General features: G+C 33.2%; 1 protein-coding gene across 4 annotated transcripts in view; it reads left to right on the top strand.

The window, feature by feature from the left end:
• LOC144964727 (cilia- and flagella-associated protein 69-like) overlaps nt 1–23,666 on the top strand; it is a 24,730-nt gene extending 1,064 nt beyond the window's left edge. The window contains exons 2-23 of one of the 4 annotated variants that reach the window (XM_078899279.1): nt 189–251; nt 370–435; nt 788–974; nt 1,461–1,556; nt 2,236–2,309; nt 2,801–2,879; nt 3,449–3,626; nt 4,637–4,812; nt 5,351–5,472; nt 5,911–6,130; nt 6,916–7,080; nt 8,883–8,897; nt 10,864–10,982; nt 12,942–13,060; nt 13,588–13,669; nt 14,251–14,443; nt 15,046–15,240; nt 16,453–16,670; nt 17,056–17,142; nt 19,663–19,727; nt 20,172–20,345; nt 23,530–23,666. In XM_078899279.1, the coding sequence (XP_078755405.1) occupies nt 189–251; nt 370–435; nt 788–974; nt 1,461–1,556; nt 2,236–2,309; nt 2,801–2,879; nt 3,449–3,626; nt 4,637–4,812; nt 5,351–5,472; nt 5,911–6,130; nt 6,916–7,080; nt 8,883–8,897; nt 10,864–10,982; nt 12,942–13,060; nt 13,588–13,669; nt 14,251–14,443; nt 15,046–15,240; nt 16,453–16,670; nt 17,056–17,142; nt 19,663–19,727; nt 20,172–20,345; nt 23,530–23,533 (2,697 nt within the window). In that variant the 3' untranslated portion in view covers nt 23,534–23,666. Of the gene's footprint in view, nt 1–188; nt 252–369; nt 436–787; nt 975–1,460; nt 1,557–2,235; nt 2,310–2,800; nt 2,880–3,448; nt 3,627–4,636; nt 4,813–5,350; nt 5,473–5,910; nt 6,131–6,915; nt 7,081–8,882; nt 8,898–10,863; nt 10,983–12,941; nt 13,061–13,587; nt 13,670–14,250; nt 14,444–15,045; nt 15,241–16,452; nt 16,671–17,055; nt 17,143–19,662; nt 19,728–20,171; nt 22,495–23,529 lie in introns of those variants that run through there. The other 3 variants (XM_078899281.1, XM_078899278.1, XM_078899280.1) reach the window with 3 other exon arrangements.
• Nucleotides 23,667–23,838: the final 172 nt, after the last annotated feature.

Genomic DNA, 23,838 nt, shown 5'->3' on the forward strand with positions numbered 1-23,838 from the left:
ATAATTAGCTTGGGGGTTGTTGTTTTTTTTTTTTAGTTTTTTGTTTTTGTTCTTACCTTTTTAAATCTTTTTTGAAAACGTTTTCACCCATTTGGAACATTTTAAAAATTTCAGATCTGCCTTTACTTCTTTCAATCCTGCTGTGATTGTATTTATGTTTTCCATTGTGTTATTTTTTCAACTTGCAGGGAACCAAAATGCAACAAGTAAATCTCAAAAGGGTTATCAAGCTGCTAACTGATCCCCATTCAGTAAGTTATGATTACGTACTTTTTACATTGTTGAGCAATTAAATAATTGATTATGTTTATATTTTATAGATTGTTTATCTCTAGAGTTTTACTTATTTTTGAATCTTTATGTTTTCAGATGATGCTGTATGAAAGACACGTCCATGCACTGTCCCGTATGGCGAGGCATTATGCAAAGGGATTTGTATCCTTTTGAATTTATCAATTTACATATTACATCAGTATTTATATTCATTTTCACAGATGTAGTAAATTAATCATGTTTGACTGTTTGCTCTGAATCTAATCAAATTTGATTGATTTAATGAAGCTATATTTTATATTGGGTTAATCTGTATATCATGAGAATATGGTCAGTGGATATCAATGCCTCTTTTCATTTATTTTTCATTATATAAATTACATTTTTGCAGGATGAGCAAACCTCACTTGTATAATTGCTTACAATTGTTTTGTTTGAGTTTTTATAATGTGCAATTTTTGACAAATTGGTTTTGAAACTGCTATAGTCACTCATAGTCCTTAACTTTCATCAGCCTATGAAAGATCTTGTGCAGGTCTTCAAGATACTGAATGTATGTGCTGATCGTGTTGATACAAACCCTGTATACGAACAACCTATTCTGGACATCTTAAAACTTTGTGGCCTTCCATTTCTAATGGAGAAATCTTCAGATGAGTTGGTCTATGAACAAATTGCAGTAGAATCAATCTCACAGCTAGGTAATTCTTCAAAATAAGTAGGAAATGATTGACTCTATTTTTTCTAAAATGTAGATTCCTATTATTATTTTTTTAAACATGTATTCTATTAAATTAAGATTTTAGCAAAGCATCGTACGTACAGCATATGTATAATTACTTTGATAATCCAGTGCCTACAAAATGTGTGTGTTTAAAATGTAAAGGCTTCTATTGTTTTTCTGTCAAACCATTTTCATCTTTTCTTAGTATTATTAATTATTTATTTATATTTTATTCTGCACTATTCACTACAATCTATAGGTGCCAAAACTTAACATAGTGTACTTATTTTAAAGCACTTAATTGATTAACTTTTACCTGCAAATTTCTTTTAATCATACCCTAGTTTTGATTTCTATCAACTATGTTAACAACTGAGTTTGGGTAGTGTTTTAATTATAAATGTTGTAATTCTTACCATCTGTTCTTATGAGTCTTTAATTATGTTACAATATTCTCCCTCAGGATATCTTATGAGAATTCCAAGTTCTGATGTCAGAATGCAAATTTGCCTCACGCTGCTCAATTTTACAATGAGCAAGCCAATCCAAGATGTACAGAGTACGTATTCAAATATTTCCTCATAACTCAATTTTTACCAGCATTCTGTATAATTTATTTTGTCTGTAGTGATCTGTAAAGTGTTTGGAATATAACCTAGTCTTGATTATGTCATCTATAAATGCTATATATCATGTTGTGTTCTTACATCATTAATGAATTAGAGATATATATTTCCAAGAATCAACAAACCAAATTGTTATAATTAAAAACGTTTCTTAAAAAACATTAACATAATTTATATATATATATATATATATATATATATATATATATATATATATATATATATATATATATATATATATATATATATATATATATATATATATATGTGTGTGTGTGTGTGTGTGTGTGTGTGTGTGTGTGTACAAGATGGCAGTTGGAAACAGAATAATAGGTAGTCACTGGAACAGACGCTAGTTGTTAACGACACTACCATACCATTAGATGAACAATACAAGTTTCCATATTTGAAATAACAACTTTCATTCACAAGATATTACTATAAACTTAGCAAGCCATTAAGCCACGAATAACTAATGCGTTAACTCTGTTCCATTGTCTCCACTTCAAAATTTTCTTTGAGTATTAATTGAACACAAAATGTTTCAACGTAAACACCACCATTGAGTAATGAGAAAGATGAATCAGAATGGTCTTATTTTCTATTCCTCAGATTTTAAAGCAACTAAGTTGGACTTCAACAAGAAAATGGTTGAGTTTAGTGACATCTCAGAAACGTTAGTCAAAGTGAGTATTGTTTTCTCTAACACGATCAACAATTCGTCTGATAAGTACTCAACTTGAGCAGCTATGTTTTTTTATGTTTGTTTTTTTTTTTTTGGTGGGGAGGGGGGGGGGGTTGCTAATATTGGAGGGTTTTTATTTGTTTTTGTTGTTGTTTTTATGTGTTTTTTTTTTTTGGGGGGGGGGGGGTTTGTTTTGTTTTTTTTGAGGGAAGGGGTTTGTTTGTTTGTTTTTAATCTTATTTTTTTTTTTTGGGGGGGGGGGGGGGGGGGGGAGGGGGAGGACGCTTAATGCCTGCAATTTGCCTGCCATGTGTTATGTTGTTTTAATTGTTATGAATGTATACTTTTTACCTTATGTACGCCAATTATGCATATATTAACTAGGCATGAACTAATTGACTCTTTACATAACACATCACTTTCCTGTTATGAAAACAAATAAGTACAAAATATGGGTATCTTTGTTGATAAAAATACATAACTTATCCTCAGTCACTGGCCCTTTTGGAAACTGACCTGTCGTCCAGGCTGAAAGTGCTAGAAATTTTGCAATTGTTTTCAAAAAAATCAGGTGGGTTATATATTACATTCTTTTAAATTCAAATTTCTATAACTGTTGAATTTGCTTTTATCAAAGTCTCTGTCACAAACAATAACAGAACATTTTTAATTTATGTTTTCTGTTAAAATCATAAATACAACATTTAATAGATAATAGAAATTACCAGTTGAGAGTTTTTAATTTTTGTGCTCTCATCAGAAATAATTTAATTGTATTTTATTCTATTATATGACCAATACACATCATAAGCCAGACAAAGATCTTTTTTTCTTTACATTTTTTTCGACTTCATTCCATGCTGGGTTTTCCCTTTTTCTTTGCTTCAATTTTAGTCTCCACCCTAATACAATTCGCTGGGTGTCTAGGATTGCATTGAACACACATGACTCAGCTTTTCCCATCTATCTGTTTAATTTTATTTTTTTCTTTCCATGCATGCTTTTATTTTAATAAGATTTGCATCATTGGATAAAATAATTTCGTGACATGAGGGTCATACAGCGTTCCATTTTTTAAAATGTAGATGAATATATTAAAATTGTTCACACAACTCATTTTGCGTGACTGACTTTTTCCAGCTAAAAATTGTGATCAGATGCTTTTTGTGGAGGGAGGTCGCCGCATTTGTTCACGTCTGATGGATCCTGATCCAAGCGGCCAGTTGTTGTTCCGATCTGTTGACATTCTGTGGAATTTGATGGAAAATGGGGATAAGGTTGTTTTGGCCAAGCAATTAAATAATTTGACCTGTATAAGGTAAACAATCAGTCAGATATTTTGATAAAAAATAAGATGCACATTTATACTAGGCAGTTTCACGGTTCCAAGGATTCATTATGGTTCACAATACTTCATTCATTCCGACAGCAGGTCATATGGAAAAATAAAATAAAATTCACAGCCATATAGCACAAGTTGCCTGTTAGATGCTGTTTTTTATACCAACTTTCTTACATTATTCGTTCTTTCCCATAACCGGGTACTCACTTAAAAGTAATTAGCCACTGGACGACTTTAATGTCAAGGTTTTTACAATAAAAATCATCCATCCAGTCATTAATGTGCTTAATGTGCTTGACTTTTTTATGATCAAGCCACTGTGTTTCTCGGGCCAAGAAACTGTATTTAACGCTATGGTGAAGATTTTATTTGTTTATGCTCATTGGTTTTATGCTAATTTAGATTTTCAGACTTGGGAGTTTGTTTTTGTGTTTGTTGTTGTTAGTTTTTTTTTTATTCTCCGTATCGTCAATTCGTAAGGCGTCTAAAGATGATCACAACTTATAACAACTACAACAACAAAAAAGTTAGAGAGCAGAAGGAAAATATGTTTTAGAAAGTAATTGTTTTGCTCAAAAGAACGGTTCCAATAAGACCATAAATGCCAAGCTATTTTAATCTCTGGTCTGTGAAACAATTTACCAGAATGGATTTTACGGCTTCCAAAAAATGTTTTAGGCTCAAGCCTTTCTTTTGCTAGCAACAAAGATAATCCCTAATATACCAATTATATAATTTTTTTTTTAATGCTGGTTACAGGAAATATTTTCATGTCATGTATTAACACTCTCCAAACATCTGTCTGGAGCCAGGTATTTTTCAACATCAGAATTGAGTGGGCTAACGTGTAAATAGAGTGCCTTTCCCAAGGACTCAACACTGGGGCCAGATTTTGCAATACTTTTACTCATCGTCGTTGACCATGCTCACCATTGCTTATCATTGTTGCACATAAACACCATTTGAGCTATGTCTTTCTCTTTCAGCCAATTACGTGATGCGTTCATTCACCAATTGACACAAGGATATAGCCATTATGACAGACAGCTGAGAAATGATCTCCTTGTTATTGCTACACTCATTGCGTATCAATGCTCTGATGCTCCTTTTGTGGAAACAGGCTTTGCCAAGCAGCTTACATTATTTGCCACATTCCAAGAAGGTATGAATAATTTTAGAATCCAAGGGAGGCTTCATCGGTTTGGATTTTCTTTCATTTGCTTTGTTTTATTTTACTATTTTTTAATCTTTAAACTATAGATGTTTTCCCATCTTGGATATGATGGCAATATGATCAATTTACCCATTTTCCCCAACTCACAGATTCGTTTTTACTGTTTTTCAAAAGATATAATTTGATTTTCATCTATTTCATTTTATGACATTATAAAAATCATTGAATTTAACATTTTGGAAAATCATAATGGCTTTTAAAAATTAGACTTCTAGCTCGACACAATATATAATGGAAACTAGATAACTGACATGATGGTTGAATTATTAGAGAAATTCTTGAAACCATTTAGCAAAGTACATCCGACATGATGACGCTAGCTCGCTAAACCCAAAAAGGAATTAGAAGAGAGTCACCAGTAATTTTCATTGTCCAATTTTTCAGAACTCTATTAAAAAATGAAATGATTCACAAGCATGATTGTTTATTGTTGTTTTTGTTTTTTTGTCTTTCAACAAAATTTCAGTGAAGTCACATAATGCATTGGTTCGCCACCTCAAACTACTAACAAACCATGAAGACTTTGAGCTTCGGAAGTTGCTGTTCAACATTCTTGTTGTTTTGAGCAAACAGAGCACTGTTGTTTCAGTAAGTGTTTATGGATTTATACGTTTGTTGGGTTTTTAAAAATGTTATTATTATTATCCCCTCCCCCCTTTCCCTTTACTTTTTGTCATTATGTCGAATTTTCATTTACAAGACTGTATATGTGTTGCAAGTGCCGTAAAACCCTTAAAAACAACAAAAACAAAACAGAAATGTGTATTGAAAAAAAAAAACTCTCTGAAAGACTTACTGCTAGTATTTGGACTTGAATATTTGGCTTAGGGTTATAGTGAGTGAGATAAGTTATATACCCTACATCAGGTCACAAATACGCAATGTCAAAAGCTTTTATTTTAACTGAATGAGAAAATGGAAAATAAATATTGATTGTTTCAATTCACTTCTTTAATAATGATTTTTTTTCATAATTACGTGAATGATAAATTGCATTGTTTGATCTTTTACTTTCATTCTGTTCAGATACTCAGTGAAGGTCATTTGTTACTGGCACTGTTTTCCTTTGTGCGAGCTAATGACAAGAAGACAGGCCCTAGAGAATGGAATCCAGCACAGTTTGAGGAGCTCCAGCTTCAGGCCATGGCTTCACTTTGCACATTGTGTCCTCTGCTATTGGAAGATTATATGACTTGCCAGGGATCTACACGGTTACTTCTTTTACTTGAATGGTGTGTCAGTCCAGGTTTGTTTGCTTTTATTTTTATTAAATTTCTTACATTATTCTCAGAAATTATATTGAATAGTTTTTCATTTACTTAGATCTGCCTTAACAGACAGAAATTTTCTACATAGTACGCAATTATTCAAACACTCACCAGCTCTAATTGGCAAAACAACTCACAGTTGTCACCAAGACATAAATGGATGTTCAATGTTAACAGGTAGAATGTGGAACTTATAACCTCTATAGCAGACAAAAACACCAATAAATAATAATATGATGATAACTGTATTCGATGTATTGGTTTCCAAACTATTTCTGTCAAATAGCCAATGCCATGTTTTTATATGCCATGTTTTTATTCTCAGTTGGAATATTTTTGACTTAAATTGTTTTAATTTTCGGGTAGAGTTTAATTTTTTTGTTTGTTATTTTTTTTTTTTTTTTTGGGGGGGGGGGGGGGGGGTTGTTTTTTTAATTAATTCTCTGTATGTAAATTTGTTTTGTATGTAAGTTAGTTTTGTTTGTATTGTTTTGTTTTGTTCTTTTGTTTTTGTGGGTTTTTTGTTTGTTTTTTTTGTTTTGTTTTTTCTTGTTTTTTGTTTTAAATTTTGTTTTTGTTATTTTAAATTTTTATTCAAGATAATTATTATTCTTTTTTTTCTATAAGGGGTGAGGGGAGGAGGCCAGATGTCAATGTTTATAATTGTTTATTCATCTTTGGGACTGATTTGGAATAATTCAGAACATCAAATACATATTTTATGCTTTCAAAGTACAATAATTTTCAACTCTATAACCGCCAGAGGAGTTTTGTGGACAAGGAAACAGCTTCCACGGCACAGGTGGTAGAGGAAACAAAAAAGCTCAAATGAGACATTGTCTACGCTTGATGAGAAGTGTGGTTTCCACTGAAGATGAAGTCGTTCTCCAAGACATGGCAGATCAAGGAGCTATCAACCAGTTAATTGGTAAGATGATTGTTCAAGCAATTTATTATTGCTGTATTGATGCTGATTGTATCTTTATTCCCTTTTTTTTTTTTTGGGGGGGGGGGGGGATTTTTTGCACACATATAACATATAACCCACTAGCTTGAAGTAGTATTATGTCAAGCTGAACCAGATGTTGGAAATTGAAATCTAAGTTGTGAAATAAGAGTACATTCGCCTCTATTGAGAAGAATATACAGTGACGTCTCTCCAATTCAGTCTCAATTCCCAGCATTTTGCCATCTGGAAAGTGGAATCAGTCCCTAAAGTGTAACAATAAAGAAGAAAAAAATCTGTACCCAGGCAACCTGAAAGGATAGTTGAGACATCCGGACTGTGGAGTTCCAGATTAGAGAGCCCAACTGTATGTGATTTTGTAACCTGAATTGAAGTAAAATTCGACCAATTTGATCATTTTGACTTTAATCTCAGTTTGTTTGTTTTTTTTGCGCAGAGTGGTTCATCCTTACATGAAACCATAATGGGTGGATGAGGGATGGTTAAAATTGGTTGAATCTATATTTTTATAATAACTTTTACGTAACGATTCGTTTCTTTTTAATCTATTATTGGTTTATCTTTTTATTCATTTGTTTTATATCTTATTTTTTAAATTGTAAACAGCATCTTTTCAATTTTTTTTTATTATGAGCACGCTTGTAAGTTTGAAACACTATATATACATATATAACATCTTTGTTTTTATCTAACATTACAATTGGAAAATAAATGCATCTCTTTTGATGTCTCCAGTAATATTAGACTTTCTAAAGTTGTTGACCATCAAAGAAGTGAACAAAGAAAATGAATATTACATCTTAAAATTTCAATGTGAACCATAATATGTAACAGAAACTGTTCCTAGCAACAATAGCAACAACAACAACTCTAAAATTATTATAAAAATAAAGCTAATAATAGTAATGATAATAATAATAATAATAATAATAATAATAATAATAATAATAATAATAATAATAATAATAATAATAATAATAACAATAATAATAATAATAATAATAATAATAATAATAATAATAATAATAATAATAATAATAATAATAATAATATAATAATAATAATAATAATAATAATAATAATAATAATAATAATAATAATAATAATAATAATGAAAATAATGATGATGATGATGATGATGATGATGATGATGATGATGACGATGATGATGATGATGATGATGATGATGGCGGTGATGAGGATGATTATGATGATGATCATGATGATGATGATGATAGGAATGATAATAATAATAATAATGATAAGAAGAAGTAGTAGTAGGAGGAGGAGGAAGAGAGGAGGAGGAGGGCAATATACAATCCATATACAGACAGATTAAGATTTTTTGCATCTTATTCTACCGGGGTTTTTTTTTTACTAATAATGGTGAGTGACTCGGGCTTCCAAATGTAGCCAATGTTTCATTGCTGTTACTTCACTTTTGATTTTTTTAAAAGGTTAGGTCTGCAGTCTTAACCAGATAGATACTGAAAAAAAAATAAGAATTTGGAAGAAATCCAATCTTGTCGTTGAAGGGTTGAATAAGTAATCAACATTCTTGATCTTTATCTCACTTAAGTTGTCTTTATAACAGCAACCTGATTTTGTACACAGCTTGTCTTTACAATTTCTGTCTTCTTGTATAATGCACTGAATGGGTTTCAAAATCATATTTTTGATACTTCTTTAATAATGACATCGCCTAGAAGCATTTCACCATTGTTTTTGATGGGTTTTTAATGTTTGTTTGTTTTTTTCGCTAGACATATGCTCCAAATGTAAGTTTTGTAAACTTAGCTTTATTGCAAACATTGTACTTTTACCAAGCAGCGATAGAGCAGTTTGTTTTTTCCCCTTCATTTGTTCTTGATTTTATTGTTTAGTTTGTTTTGCTTCTTTTTGTTTTTCTTTAACTTTTCAATTTTAAAAATCTTAAATAAGTTATTGAAGAAATTATTGACTTGAATTTTCCTCATATGATTTCTTATGTCCTTGTTCTTTCTTAACATGTTAATAGATATAACATTTCAAAGTATTTTTACAGTATGTCTTGTGTTTAATTAGTTTAATTAGTTTCCTGCTTTGCATGTTCCTTCCTAAACATTTTTCATTGTTTAGCTTCGGTGCTTCCGCATATTATGTGTTGTTTTATAGTGAACTCATTATAAAACATTGCTCAAGAACTCATGCAGCTTTCTTTCTTTCTATTCTGCCTATATATCATTCTGTTAGAGTGATGAATTTGCAAACGACAGGTTATTTTTTAAAGAACAGATTTGAAGTAGATGGATTTCAAAGTTTTGTATTTTGCTCTTCATGATTTAGTTATGGCTTCATTTTTCTTTTCTTTTCTTTTCTTTTTTTTTTTTTTTTGGCTTGCTTGATGCTTAATTTTCCTCCACTACGTACCATAGCTAAGCGGATCAAATCATGTTTCTCTGACAAAATTGTCTTCTGCAATATATTGTTCATTGTCTTTGAGCTTAAATATTTTAAATGGAAAAACATTAATCATTAGCAATACTGTAGTCAATAACATCATATTTATCAGATGCATATCATATTCACTTTTGATTGTCATGAAACCTTTTGCATATGATTTGTTATTGTAACAGTGCACATTGCTTTTTATCAACAGGATGAAATTATTAAAATCGTCTCGAATAAAAATATAGGTTAATCCAAAACTAAGAATCACAGCATTTATTTTCCCCTTTTAATATTATAGTACTAAACGACTATTTCAGTTTAGATTTGATTTTGATGTTTACATTGAGCAGAACAGCATCATAGCCACTCATTCCAGGATGTATTTTTTTGTGTTGGTACTAGATCTGGAATGATAGTCTGGGTTATATCTAGCGTGTTCTTGACTCTTGCTGGTTGCAGCACTACTTGACTTAAAGATCTTTTTGACTCCTCTCTGCCAGGAATGGGTCACTAGCTGAGTATGTTAGACCAAATGGAGAGTACTTTAGTAGATAGATAAGTATCCTGCCCAAAAGAATGCAGGTGTCATTGGCCCATAATATAGCGTTACAGGGACATGGAAAAATAAACATGGACCATGCGCTGCAATGATTACCTAAAAATTTTAGGCAATTCCTGCTTTATTTCAAGCAAGAGTGCGTTGTGCAGTTAGAAACAATTGATGTCTTTGCTATTTGCGTGTGAAAATATTTGATTGATAATGGTAAATTGAAGCATACTTTGTATTTGATTAAAAACAAAGATAGTTAATAGTTAAGTTTCCTTGAAATAAGAGCTATTTGAAAATAATTAACAGGGTGATACCAAATGATTGCTGTTTTATATTGTTCTATTTGAAACAAGTAAATATGATTAAAATAGATTATAAAAATTAATGGCATAAGATAAGTAAATCCCCTCTACCATCATCTAGTGCATTATCACTAAGTGAGCAATAGAGATTAATTTCTTGCTAAAGAAAAAAATGAGATAACTACATGGGGCTTGAACCAGAGTTCTGAAAAGGCAATACCTTATCCTTTCAGCTGTCTCACCCATATTATACTTATGTCATGGTCTCAGCATAATTGTTGAGCTATGTAATTTTATGTTTCGCCACATGTCTTTTAAAAATATTTGTCCAACAGTTATAAATTGTTTTTGTTATTTTTCTCCTTAATTCTTCTTATTATTGCTTTTTAAAAATTTTGCGACATTCATATTTAATACACAGTGGTTGTCAGATTATTTTTATAAAATGTTTGTCTTTGTCAGGGGTCCTGAACACAGCTTTCACTCAGAAGACAGAGGAAAACGACGCAGTAGAGATTGAGATGCAGTCTGACATTTTGTTTATCTTGTCTTGTCTTTGTGATGGGGACATGCACAGAAAGGTAAAACGGTTTTTGTTAGTGTGGGGCGGTCCTTGGCAAGCTTAAGGACCACGGTCCTACGGTCCCTGGGAAATGAAAACCGCAAGGACCGGTCCTAGGACCGGCGGTCCTTTTCGACATTGAACATTCCTGAGAGACCGTTTTGACCTTTGGGACCATGGGATCGTTCATTCTTGAACCGTTAAATACCGCTACACGATGAAAACCGTGGTCTACAGGAGTAAAACACACGGAGTAGTCACACTCATTTCAAATTGTAACCTAATTAGAGAAGAGGGGTGATGCCTTCTTTATTTGATCACAGTACTTCATTGTTACTTCGATAATTTAGCGTGAATAAAATTTGAAATTTATCCCCATTAACGGAGATAATGGAATCACCCAAGGCGTTGATCGAGTTGTTCGTGGCATTTATACACACACGCAACTCCTACCCCCACACACACACACATGAGAGGGCAGCGAGCATTGAAGAGTAAGAGAGAGACGTGAAGTTATAATAAGAGGGGGTGGATGCGGTAATAAGTAATAAGTGGGGTCGATGGTGACTTTTCGCCAGATCTAACAAACCCAGCTACCCATTCACTGCTGAGTAGACAGGGATTCAGAAAAAAACTCGACTGCACCCGGGATCGATCTCTGGCGCTTTGCGTATAAAGAGAGTGCTCTATCAACTGAGCTATCGGGGTCCCCAAATATTCTATTGGACCTTTTAAAAATACAGACGTTATAACTGGTTTTTTTGGAAGGAAGAAACTAATGAAACTCATATTATTTGATTAGTTAAAACACCAAACGAAATTTTAATATTATTGTATTATTTTAAATGACAACAATGCGATAGAAAGGAGTGGCGACAAGAGATGGACAAAAGAAAACAAAAAATCAGACTTGCAACTTGCTAGGTTTGAGACACACACACACACACACACACACACACACACACACACACATCTTTAGTAGTCACATACATTTCAAACAATAACCCATTAGAGAAGAGGGGTCATGCCTTCATCATAGATCATTGTCATTGCGATCATTATGGTGTAGTAAATTTTGAAATTTACCCCGTATAATGGAATCGTCCAAGGCGTGCGCCTCCTGTTCCCCCCATCTCACACACGAAAGGGCGGTTTGCGGAGTGGAGGGAGGTGGTCGTCTGCCTCTATGGTCGTCTGTGTCGTTTAGTGTATGGCAAAGGGGGGTGGGTGCGATTAATTAAGTGGGATGGGTGGTGATTGGTGGAAGATAGGCAAAGGACCGAGGCAACGAATCGCTGGGAAGTAGTATGGCGCCAGACCGTTGAAAGGTGATAAGAAGTGAGGACCGCCGGCGGTCTTCCTCTTTGGGACCGGACCACAGTTCACAGCTAAAAGACCGTGGGACCGGTCCTCGGTCCGGTCCTCAGCGCGGCACTAGTTTTTGTTTTCCTTTATATTAATTGTTGAAAATTAGATATGTACATATTTTAATCATATATTTATGTCAAAAAATCTGTTGTTATTATCGAATGCTTGCAGTTGTCGAGTGAGAAATGGAAGAAAAAGGTTTTTTTTCTTTGACTTTATCATATTACCAAAAGCTGTATTTCTTGGAACGAATAGTTCTTTTTTATTTCTATGATTGGAGTTACCATATCGGTAACATTCCATTTGCCTTTATCAATATGTCTCAAAACACTATATTTTTTAGCAGACATAAAAAGACATTTTTCAAAAATCAATAAATTAGGATTATTTTATCATTTAATAATGATATAATCTCGATGAGATGTGTTGTGCTACCATCTACATCACCAGCTCAAATCAAGGGAGTGCAATTGCCAGAGATGCTGTCTTCATAGTCCATGGAGTTAACAGCAATTTCATAGTGATTATATTTCAATGTTTTATTGGGTTTTTTTCCGGGTTTTTTTTTCGAAGTGAGTTAACTTTAATGGTGTTTTTCTTCTGCAAACAGGAACTGTTTGGAATCCAAGGGGTCGACATGGTTGTTCGATATCTCCGTACAGACACTCGCCTCCTAAACAGTGGACTTGGCCACCATAAACTGTTACTGGCATCCATAGACTGTACTTGGTAAGCTTATCTTCCACTTCTATGAACATGACTGAAACTGAATGAAACAAATATTGGGGTCTCCAAAATAGTATTCTGCAATCAGTATCATAATTAATTTGTTCCTTTATAATTTTAATTAGGAAATTTTATTTGGTTTTTGAATGTTTGAGTTTTCCATTTTGTTGGAATTTGATATTTGATGAAGTCACAGCACAACGTCGATTTCATTTTTCAAATGATCGGTATAGACAAATTGGGAATAGCATGTCAGTTGAATATGACAGGTTTTTATTATTGATTATTGTCATATAGATAAAGGCAACAGTGCACTTTACGTAGCTATGAAAACAAGATGAATAATCGTTATCATACTACTTAAATGTTTATTCTGACACAAACCTCTTTGGTTAACTTTTTTTTGCTTGATATACAAAAATGTCAATCAAACAACCGACAACTCTTACAATAATAGCAAAAAATTATGTCATTTGTTTATCCCATATAATATTTCAATATCAATCCATTCATTATGTTGCCCTTTTCAGGTGTTCCATTGTTGGTTGCTTTGTCACCGAGGATTACTTCTTAGAAAAGGAAGGGGTTTTCCTGCTCTTTGACCTTCTGGAGGTACAGATGATTTTTTACTTATCTCAAAGCTCTGAAATATGTGAATTTGAAAATGGCAACAATTATCAGGACAAAGAAATGTCTTATCCAACCAGTTACTTTTTTCTGAAATATTTTTATTCCTTATAAATTTCATGGAAGCGTGTTTGATTTCAATATTGTTGCAAAAGAGTTTTTGTTTTGGTTATTTATTTATTCATATTTTTTAAAGGGGGGGGGGGTGGATAGATTTGATAGATGCTTTTATCTTCACTCACTTATCCATTCCCCAAGCATTTGATCGTTGTGGGGATGTGTAGGAAGCTGATTTCAGTACACTGCACTACTCCTGTCAATTTCAGGCCTGTTCAAGAAGCTTATCCGGTCCTAATTCAGTCCATTCTTTAATGTTATCCATCTACATTTTCTTCGTATATCTTGTTGAAATTAAATAGTTACATTTAAAAGTAGTTAGAGGGGAGGGGTATTTTTGTTGGGGATTTTTTTTCTTTGGATTTGTGAATTTTATTTAAATTAATGAATGCCACAAAACTAGATTTGAGATTTTGAAATAGCATTTATCGGTATCGATTTTTTCTCAGGTCTGTCCCAAAAATATGCACAATGTCATCCTTGGTTGCTTGTTAGATTTGTGTGAGAATCCAAAGACAGTGAACCATGTCCTAACGTGGAGAGGGAAAGATGGATGTACTGCATCTCATTTGTTGTGTCAAATTTGGAGGGTAGAAGAAAGTGAAATCGGAGTTAAGCGGGATGGACAAGGCGCCATAACAGGTTAATTTGATACTCAGCTTCATTACTATATTATTTACATAGTTCTTGTACTTTTTTTTTTTTAATTTTTTGGGTAAAAATGATCAATTCTCTAAGACTTTTTAAATTTGAGTGATAAGGAAAAAAACTAGAGCTTTTATACAATAATCATATCCAGTTCATGTGTTCAAAGTGCTTTACCAGGGGGCCAAGCAAACAGCAAAACTTAACATGTACGCCCTTGATCATGATAAGAGCAGCCTTCAGTGACTTAGGACGAGATGACTTGCTCAAGATGGTCGAGGCCGCACTCTGTGATTCCTACTCTCTTCTTCCAGCTGCAACACAAAAACACAAGACCGTCCCCTATTATTTTTACTCCTCTACTCACGTCCTACATTTGTCAGCATGTTGTATGGGTAGACACCGGACTGCCAAGCCAACAAATATAATTTTCATTGCAGTATTTCAGATTATCATTTTATTGTATTGCTTAGCTAGCAGTTGCTTAACAATAATAATGGTGTATATATACAAATATTTTAAAATTATTTTCTCTTTCTATTTGATGAGTTTTTCAGGACTCTCATTTTCATTTTTCATTTAATTTTGTTCCTCACCAGATGTTCACCAACCACTGATGGGTCGAATTCAATCAGAAATGGGTATAGTCCCTATTCCTGCTTCTTGTGTGAGCCAGGCAGTAGCAGATGTCGGGGAGAACATGCGTGCTAAAGTCTACTCTCTCTTCTGTAAAATGGGATTCACTGATCTCCCAGGCTTGACTGTTGAAGATCACGTCACCCTTACAATTATTGGTCAGTCCACAATCAGTTAATAATTACTTGTGAATATTATTTTAATTTTAGCAAAATGTTACTTCCAGCAAACCACGGACATTTCAATTATTGTTTAAGATTTTAAGCACTAGTCATTACATTTTTACAGCTCATTTTATATGATGAAGAAATATTTCTTTGAAATCAATTAATGTTCAAGCTTTTAAGCACCAGTCATTAAAAACAAAATTTAAAAAAATTGAGTTTTTATATACAGTAGCGCAATATCCACTAAACGTTCTCAAAGCGATTTACAAGGGGTCCCTGAGCAACAGCAACACGTAACATGTAGAACAAGACATGACACTTGTAAGGCAATATTACAATTTTTATTCCGACAGAGACAACGCTGTTAAACATCAGATACTTATTTTATACCTGAGTACGGTGGAAGAATGTGAGTAAAGAGCCTTTTCCAAGGACTCAACTATGCACCGAGTGAGGCTCAAACTCAGGACCTTTTGTTCCGAAAGCAAGTGTCATACCACAAGACCACATTGCCACATTACAGTTTTACAGCTTTTTTTATATTATGAGGAAATATTTCTTTGAAAGTTAAGATTTACCTTTCTCTTTTTCACATAGATGGGTTCACAACTTTGATTTCCATTCCTGTTGAGCTCGAGAGATTTGAGCATCTTTACCATGAAGAACAAAATACTCCAAAGAAAGATATTTTATTCTTTATGCCGTTCAATAATGTCTTAGAAAAGCACTTCTTTTTTTTATTTATTTTTTTATTTTTTTATTTTTTTATTTTATTCACTCCTATAAGAAAAAGATCCACTCTAAGTAGCAGTAGCATCAAAACAATACCTATGAGTTTGGACGAGATGACTTACTCAAGGCCACACAGACAGGAATGTGTGAAGTAAACCTAATAGCTTCCAGTATTGAGGCAAAGACTAATGTTATTACAAAAAATATAGTCCTCCAAAGCCACAAGTCACACAAAGCCAGAGTTTATCATGTTTTTTATAGCTTTAAATGGATAGCAGCAATTGCTTACCAACGTTGAATGGGATGCTAGTCCATCACAAAGTACTTTTCAGTAGATCTTGCAGACACAGCTTTTTAATAGAAAATTTTCTTTACGGACATATGAAACAACACATATCTTTCTCTTGAAGAGTCTGAGCTTCCTAAATTTTCAATTAATCAATAAAAAAAGTAATTTAAATCACAATCTAGAAAAATATCTTGACTTCAAAATGGGAGAGGTCTGGGGAGAGACAATGAAAGAGCTGCAGAAGGAGAATGTCCGACCAGTGACTCCTGACCAAGAGGCAATTGAAGCTATTTCTAGGGCCATTGAGGAACGAGCCCAGATTGTTGTCACTACACAGAACGAGCTGCTGGAAGCCCAGCGAAATCAAGACATCCTTGATGAACAAGAATTTTATGCTGAGGTAAGGAAAGAAACTTTTAATGATAAAGCATTCATCTCACTCGTCAAATAGACCTGGTTTGAGACCTATCGGTTAGGATTTTTTTTTAATGGCTTTTCAGACCAAATAGCAGTAATTGGTAGTTGCATCTTATTTAGTTCAGGCAGAAATTACATTTCAATTGACCAAAGGATAGCAAGCAATGTTGACTGTGCATTTTACGCTTTAAAAAAAACTGTGGTGGATTTCATGGTTATAAATTGTGATTAGCATGTATAAAATCAAGGGATCATTATCGTCATCATCATTATCTCCATCAGATGATAACAATAATGGTGGTGATGGTGATAGTGGTTGTGATATTGATTCTTTGTTTGTTTTCTTTCTTTTTTTTCCGACATAACAGATTCGTGAAAATCATCGCCAGAAGGAGAAGGCCATTTCTGATTTCACTGACTTTGTTGCAAGGACATCAAATTTTGCATTGCTTAAGGTATGATATTATTCACTTATCTAAATTATTTTTTCATTGTCCGATTGTAATATGAAATCTTTGATACATCAGATATTAATTTCTTAGTTTTTGTAATATTAGAAAAACGTTTGACACAGAAGAGATGCCTGTTGCTGTATTTATGTTTTTACTTTTATATTTATATAGACTAATTGCACATTTTTCTCCAGCAATCTCAACATCAGGAAACATTCATATCGGAATGTGCTTCCTTAGTTAGTAGGAAACACATAGGGATAACCAAAATACTGGGGCTCCTGATAGCTCAATTGGTAGAGCACTAGCTTCATAAGCAAAGGGACTAAGATCCTTCTCAGGTGTTGGATCTGGCAGAAAGTATTTTGTGATAGACTAGCGTCCTATTCAAAGAGTAGGACGCAATAGCACTTGTCCATTTGACAATATAGAAACCAGGTTAAACTCAGGCTCATGGACCTAATGGCTCTGTCGGACTACTTTTTTATATAACTAAAATACATGCATAATAATATGTAAATCATTTTTAACATATATTTGTGTCAAGCCTGGTTATTCAAATGCAAATATTCACTGGTGAATATGTTTTGAGTTTGATGAGAGGGTTAATGAGCTCATAGAAACGTTTGTAAACATTGAAACAGAATAATAAATGTCATGATAGGTGGTAAATAACGATATTTTGGTTGTTTTTTGTTTGTTATTTGGTGTTGCTAACTCATAGTCATATTAGCTTTAAATAATTATTATTCGTTGCATAGTAGCGAATTGATTGTGTTTTTTTTTAAAAACATGTAACCTATCATAATCCAAAAGACATATACACAGAATATAATTTTAATATGAGAATGTTATATCCTATCTCACAATGACCATTGTTTCTATAGTTGAGCTGAACTGAATTTCTAAATTACGCATTTTTGGTTATACTTAATACAAATGATATATATTGTCGCTTATTCAGTTGCCAAGGTAAAAACTTGTTTTAAGTGTCCATAAAATTCTATTTCCTCTCCATGGTTTCACAATAATATATTGAAGTTTGTTTGTTTTTGGGTTGTTTTTTTTTTTGGGGGGGGGGGGGGTGATCTTGTTTGTTTTTTATTTATATTTAACTTTTCACACAATACTTGATGTTTTAGTTCTCTTTTGCGAGCTTATAATTATTTGAAATGGAAACATTAGTAAATGTCACGAATCAGATCGTTGTGTCACATGTATGACTGCTATTTGTTTATCGAATGTGTTTCATTGATAAATGTGAATAAGTTGTCTACAATTCTTTTTATTTTGATTTTTAAATATCACAACCTTAGATTATTATATTTTCATGGTTTGTTGGGTCACTTCTTTTGTCTTACAAAGTAACCCCTTTTGTTATGGTTCTACATAGGTGAAAAATTACTTGTACATGACATTGTGGATTTTTTTCACTGCATGTTGCTTTATTTATTTACCAAGTAGTCGATGCAAAACCAAATTTTCTTCAAACTGTTCATTTCGTCTGATAGATGCCCCTTTTTGCACGTGATTATTGAAATAATATTTTTTCTTCCAATTGCTTGGTACGCATTTATGGCTAGGGGTCCCAATATCTCAGTTGGTAGGGCACTCACTTCACTTGCAAAGGGTCAAAGGTAGATCCTAGGTGAAGTTGAAAATTTTTTTTCTGACCCCCACCCCCTGTCCACGCAGCAGTGATTGGGTAGCTGCATGTTAAATCTGGTGGAAAGTACTTTATGTAGACTAGCGTCCTATCCAAAAGGTAGCAAACAATTGCTATATTTCTATTTCACGCTATGGAAACCAGGATAAACTCCGGCTCCATGGGCCTAATGACCCTGAATGACTACTTTTTTTTACAGCTATGTCAATTAGAATAATTTCCCAAAGACCCTTGGACACAATGCGAAGGCACAATTAAATTCTTACTTTCTCATTAAGCTTGTCACTGGCCATATCTAAAAATAAATAAATAAAAAGGAAATTGTTATCATCCTCAGTGAATCTAAAATCTAGTTATAACCCAGAATAATAATCCAGCTGTCGCATTATTAGACCATTCGCATGGATTCTTTCAAATTGATTCGGTGTCGGTTATACTTTATTTACAACATCCATGAAACTAAATAACGAAGAAAAGTTTATTTACCTGATGGCTGTTAAATAAAACTGTCAACAATTTTATTTCTTAATTATTGCAGAGCTTTTACATTCATTTTTACAAAATATTTTTAGCACTGAATGCTTAGTATTTTTTTTTTTTTCAATAGCAAAATACTCAAAATGAAATGTGTTAAGAAAAGAGTTATGACTTTGCAAAAAGAGATGAACATTCAACCTTCTTTTGGTATCAAATTCTAATGTTATGTATCATGAGGTGGGGAAGAGTAGTTATTTTGTTTATTTGTTTGAGGTGGGGGGGGGGGGGAGGGGGGAGTTTATTTTCATTTCCATCATCAATACTATTTGTATTGTCATACAAAGAGAAAATGATTTATAATTTCCACTCCTTTTCTTCAGACTGCGAAAGAAAGACAAGAAATATCCATTGACGCGAGTCGAATGCACCCAAAATACAAAGATCAGTAAGTGAAATTCCTTCTTTATTTTTTTCTATTTCCATAACTGTCCTTTCACGACTGCTATATTTCTAACCAGGACAATCTAGTGACAGAAAATAGGAGGGGAGAACGAAAAAAATAAAAAACAGGTTGTGTTTGTAACCTCGAAAAACAAAAGATTAAAGCAAAAGTAGCTTCAGCCAGATGAAATCAATGTTTCTGTTTCCCTTTTATTAAAACAGGGGTCTACATTTTTATTAAAGTTTCAAACTTTTACTTATTGAAGAATGCATTCATCTGAGAGAAAACCTGTCAGCTTTTTCATGAACATTCAAAATTCATTTGATTAAAACTTCATAACACAGTATTTAAAATATGAAACATTTAAGTGATATTGATATCAATTATTTCGAAGTAAGGAAACGAGTGTGATCACTCAATTGTTTCTACTGTCTTTTGTATTTTCAGGGATCATTTTCACAGCACCGAATTGCCTGGTCTAACAACAACAGTATTCTGCGGTAAAAAGGTCACTGTTGCAAGTACCCCTAAGTCTGGAAACATTGGAGAAACTAGCTATGCCAAGTTCGATCCACTCCTGGAACCAGTTATGGAGAAAAAGATCCAAAAACATTTGACCATGTAAATAAATCACGTGTTGAGAATGTAATATAATAAATACAGTAAAATTACTTTAAACCGAAAGAAGCTAAACCGAAAAATACCTTAAACCGCAAAGAATTTAATAAATTGTACGAGTTTCTTCATTATCTTTGTACTTATTCTTACGATGAACCGAAATACTTCTAAGCAGGACTTTCTTTAAACCAAAACAACTTGAGAGCACCTTCCCTTTTTCTCTCTATATTTTTCTTCAAAAATTCGGGAAGGAGGCCACACGTAATAATGCCCGGCGATATTAAACAAAGCGTAAGTATAAGATGAGGGTGATGGGTGGGGTGGAGGCAAACACTTCAATCACTGCACTTGGGCTCGGCCAACACCACAATCGCACAGACTGGAAAAGGAAGACAGCGGGTGACTGACAGGCGAAAAATGAGGAAAGAGGGGGAGTTGGGGTGTAGAATAACGCAAGCGAGATGTTCTCGCTCGTGTGTTGATGCTTTGGAACTGACTGGATTTTCAACACGACGATAAGGAGGGGGGGGGGGTAGACAACTTACCATTGAAATGCCATTTCATTTCCACTTTGTTTAAATGTGTGTGAGGGGGGGGAGGTTCTATGTAATTAGGCCTTTGAACCTAATGGCTTTTCAACAAAAGAGAGATGTGTAGTAGACAGCTTAGCATTGACACGCCTTTTCATTTCCATTTCACTTCACCTCTGAGTAGTTGCGTATCATTCATTATCAATTATCACACAAGAACTTTCGATCTTATTTTAGCTTTGCATTTTACTAAAAGTTGTAAAAAAGGAAGCACTGTGCTTACACGTTTGAGTTTAAAATCAAAATACTATGTGAAGTCGATGAAAAAAAAGTTGATCAAGACGGAGATATGTAAATTACACGGCATCCCGAACTCAACTCTTTTAACAATTTTGAATTGAAAACGAAAACCCCCAAAAATATTTTTAAAACACACAAAAAAATTTTTTTTTTAATTAATGGTTACGAAGACGGCATTTATTCAACAACTCCATTTAATGGGAAACCCATGATACGATTAAATGAGCAAATTCCTTAAATAGTTACTACCCTTGAAAAACATTGCAACACAGGAACTTACTTTAAACCAAAATGTCTTTAAACCGAAATGGTTTAGAAGGTCCCCAAAATTTCGGTTTAAAGTAATTCTACTGTATATTATAAATTTTTCATTCCAAGAGCAGCAAATTGCTTAATCTGGATTTGGCATCTATTGCCCATTAAAAAAGGTTTTTTATTTAATTTTCAAATTTAACCATGATTGTCTTATAGTGTATCTGTTAGGACATAAGATCATTACAACTGACAGCAGGATTGTTTTACAATGACCAACAATGCCCAAGATCTCAAATTCAACTGTTCAAATCCACAAAGACCGCAGGTTCACCAAGGAATATAAAAGATCCTTTTTCGTCTTCTTTTTTGGCTGGATTTGATCAGCAATTAGTAACCATACATTGCAGTCAATGTGAATTTAAATATAATGGGGAAAGTCTCAAAGACCCACAAAATCGCCTATCTCGTTGAATCATAAATACCTAGTTTGGATTGAAATATGGCAAGTCTTCTTTAAAACATGTTTTTGAGATTTGTATTTTATATTGATCATACAATTCTTCATTCTTTTGAGAAGTTATGATAGTTAATGATACAATGACACTCAGTGAGTCTCAGTGATAATGAAAAATAAAATATCTCTTTATTTGAGAGTTATTGTTGAAAGCAATTATTACTACAGTTCAGCTGACTTTTTCAAATGTTTACACTTGACATAAAATGCAAAGAATATCCGATTGAAAGGTTGGCAAAAGACATTTGTCTTTGCTCCTGTATAAAATTAAAATTCAACATTTTCTTTTTTTTTTCCTATAGAAATGTATATGTATTTGGAAAGGTTAGGCCTCAATTATCCAAAGAAAATTTTGATACCCGTGTGTTATATTTCATAATATTATGTTGCTACATAAGGATTATTTATCATATTTTTAAAAAATAATAAAAAAATTAATCAAAGACTACTGATTCATTTCATCGGGTATTGTAGAGTGGTTTTAATATTTTCATCAACTCTATTTTATTTTTATTGCCAAAAGTTAAATGAATAAAATTTATATTTCAAGGACTGCCTGGTGATATGATTGTGAATACTTGAATTTTCATTATTTGTTATTCATTTGTGACAGCATGCACTTATTTCACGGTCTGATAACACAAATTGTTATGAGCTCATTAATGTAATGAAAATACTCTCAATCCAAAGTAAAATATTCTCCAAATCAATAATGTTAAATCAAGCCCATTATTGTGTTGGTCATCAGACCTGCGAACATGTGCAAGTAGATTACACCAATTAATTTTTCTTCCTTCCAACTTCAGTAACTATATACTCATAATTATTTATAGAAATGTAAAAAGATCAGACATGATAGATGGGCATGCACAACAATCAATTGAGGGATTATGAGCAACATCAGAAAGAAGAAGATGAAGAAAATAACGATTGGATCTCGGGCCATATGTATGTGTGTGCGTGGAGGGTCAACCTGCACCCATACAAGAAATGAGACTACTCCTGCCTCGATAAGCCCTAGGGCTCATGTTCGAACCCCTGTCACATTTTTAAAAAAATTCTGACTGCAATATAATAACCTCATTTGATTAGTGTTTCCTTTTACAATTGAATGAAGATGATCACTCTTATGGATGAAAAGGCAATTAACATGTCTTGTAGATTTGCTCCTTTGTTCGTGTTGCACAATTACCAAATAACATGACTGACCATCTTTTGATTGCTGACACTGAACAGCATTATGGACTGATTGATCGTTATTTCTCCGCAAACTTTTAGGGTTAGGCATAAATAAAAAAATCACTGATGTCATTAGACCATCATCTGCACCAGACATATAAAAAATTTTCTCCATTTGTTTTCTAAAAAACAAATACAGTCCAAGCCAGTTTGTTGGGCTCGGTTCCCGACAAATCGTCCAAATTAAGTGACGTCCCAATTAGCTGTGGCCAAGAAATTGAGCAATTTTTCAGATTTACCATAGTCCCTTTGCATTTATCCAGACCTTGTGACTGGAAATATAACTTCTTATGAAAGATGTATTGGTTGCATTCAACTAATTTATTTTTTTGGTACCGTTTCTTCTTAGATAAAGATAGAAGAAAAGTCGATAGGCGGACAGGGAGAAGAACCAAAAAGAGAGGTTGAGATATATATATATATATATATATATATATATAGAGAGAGAGAGAGAGAGAGAGAGAGAGAGAGAGAGAGAGAGAGAGAGAGAGAGAGAGAGAGAGAGAGACAAAGGAGAGAAAGAGAGGGTTACAAGTCACAACAAAAGAAGCCCCACCCCGCCTCTTCAAGATGTCATCGGAGTCAACATCAACAATGAAACAAATGAATTGACCAATCTTACTTTATTATCGTTTGTAATATCATCAGTCAATATCTT

This window comes from Berghia stephanieae, chromosome 2 (assembly GCF_034508935.2).
Source record: "Berghia stephanieae isolate SIO BIC M18660-M18661 chromosome 2, UCSD_Bste_1.3, whole genome shotgun sequence".
Classification (NCBI taxonomy): Eukaryota; Metazoa; Mollusca; class Gastropoda; order Nudibranchia; family Aeolidiidae; genus Berghia; species Berghia stephanieae.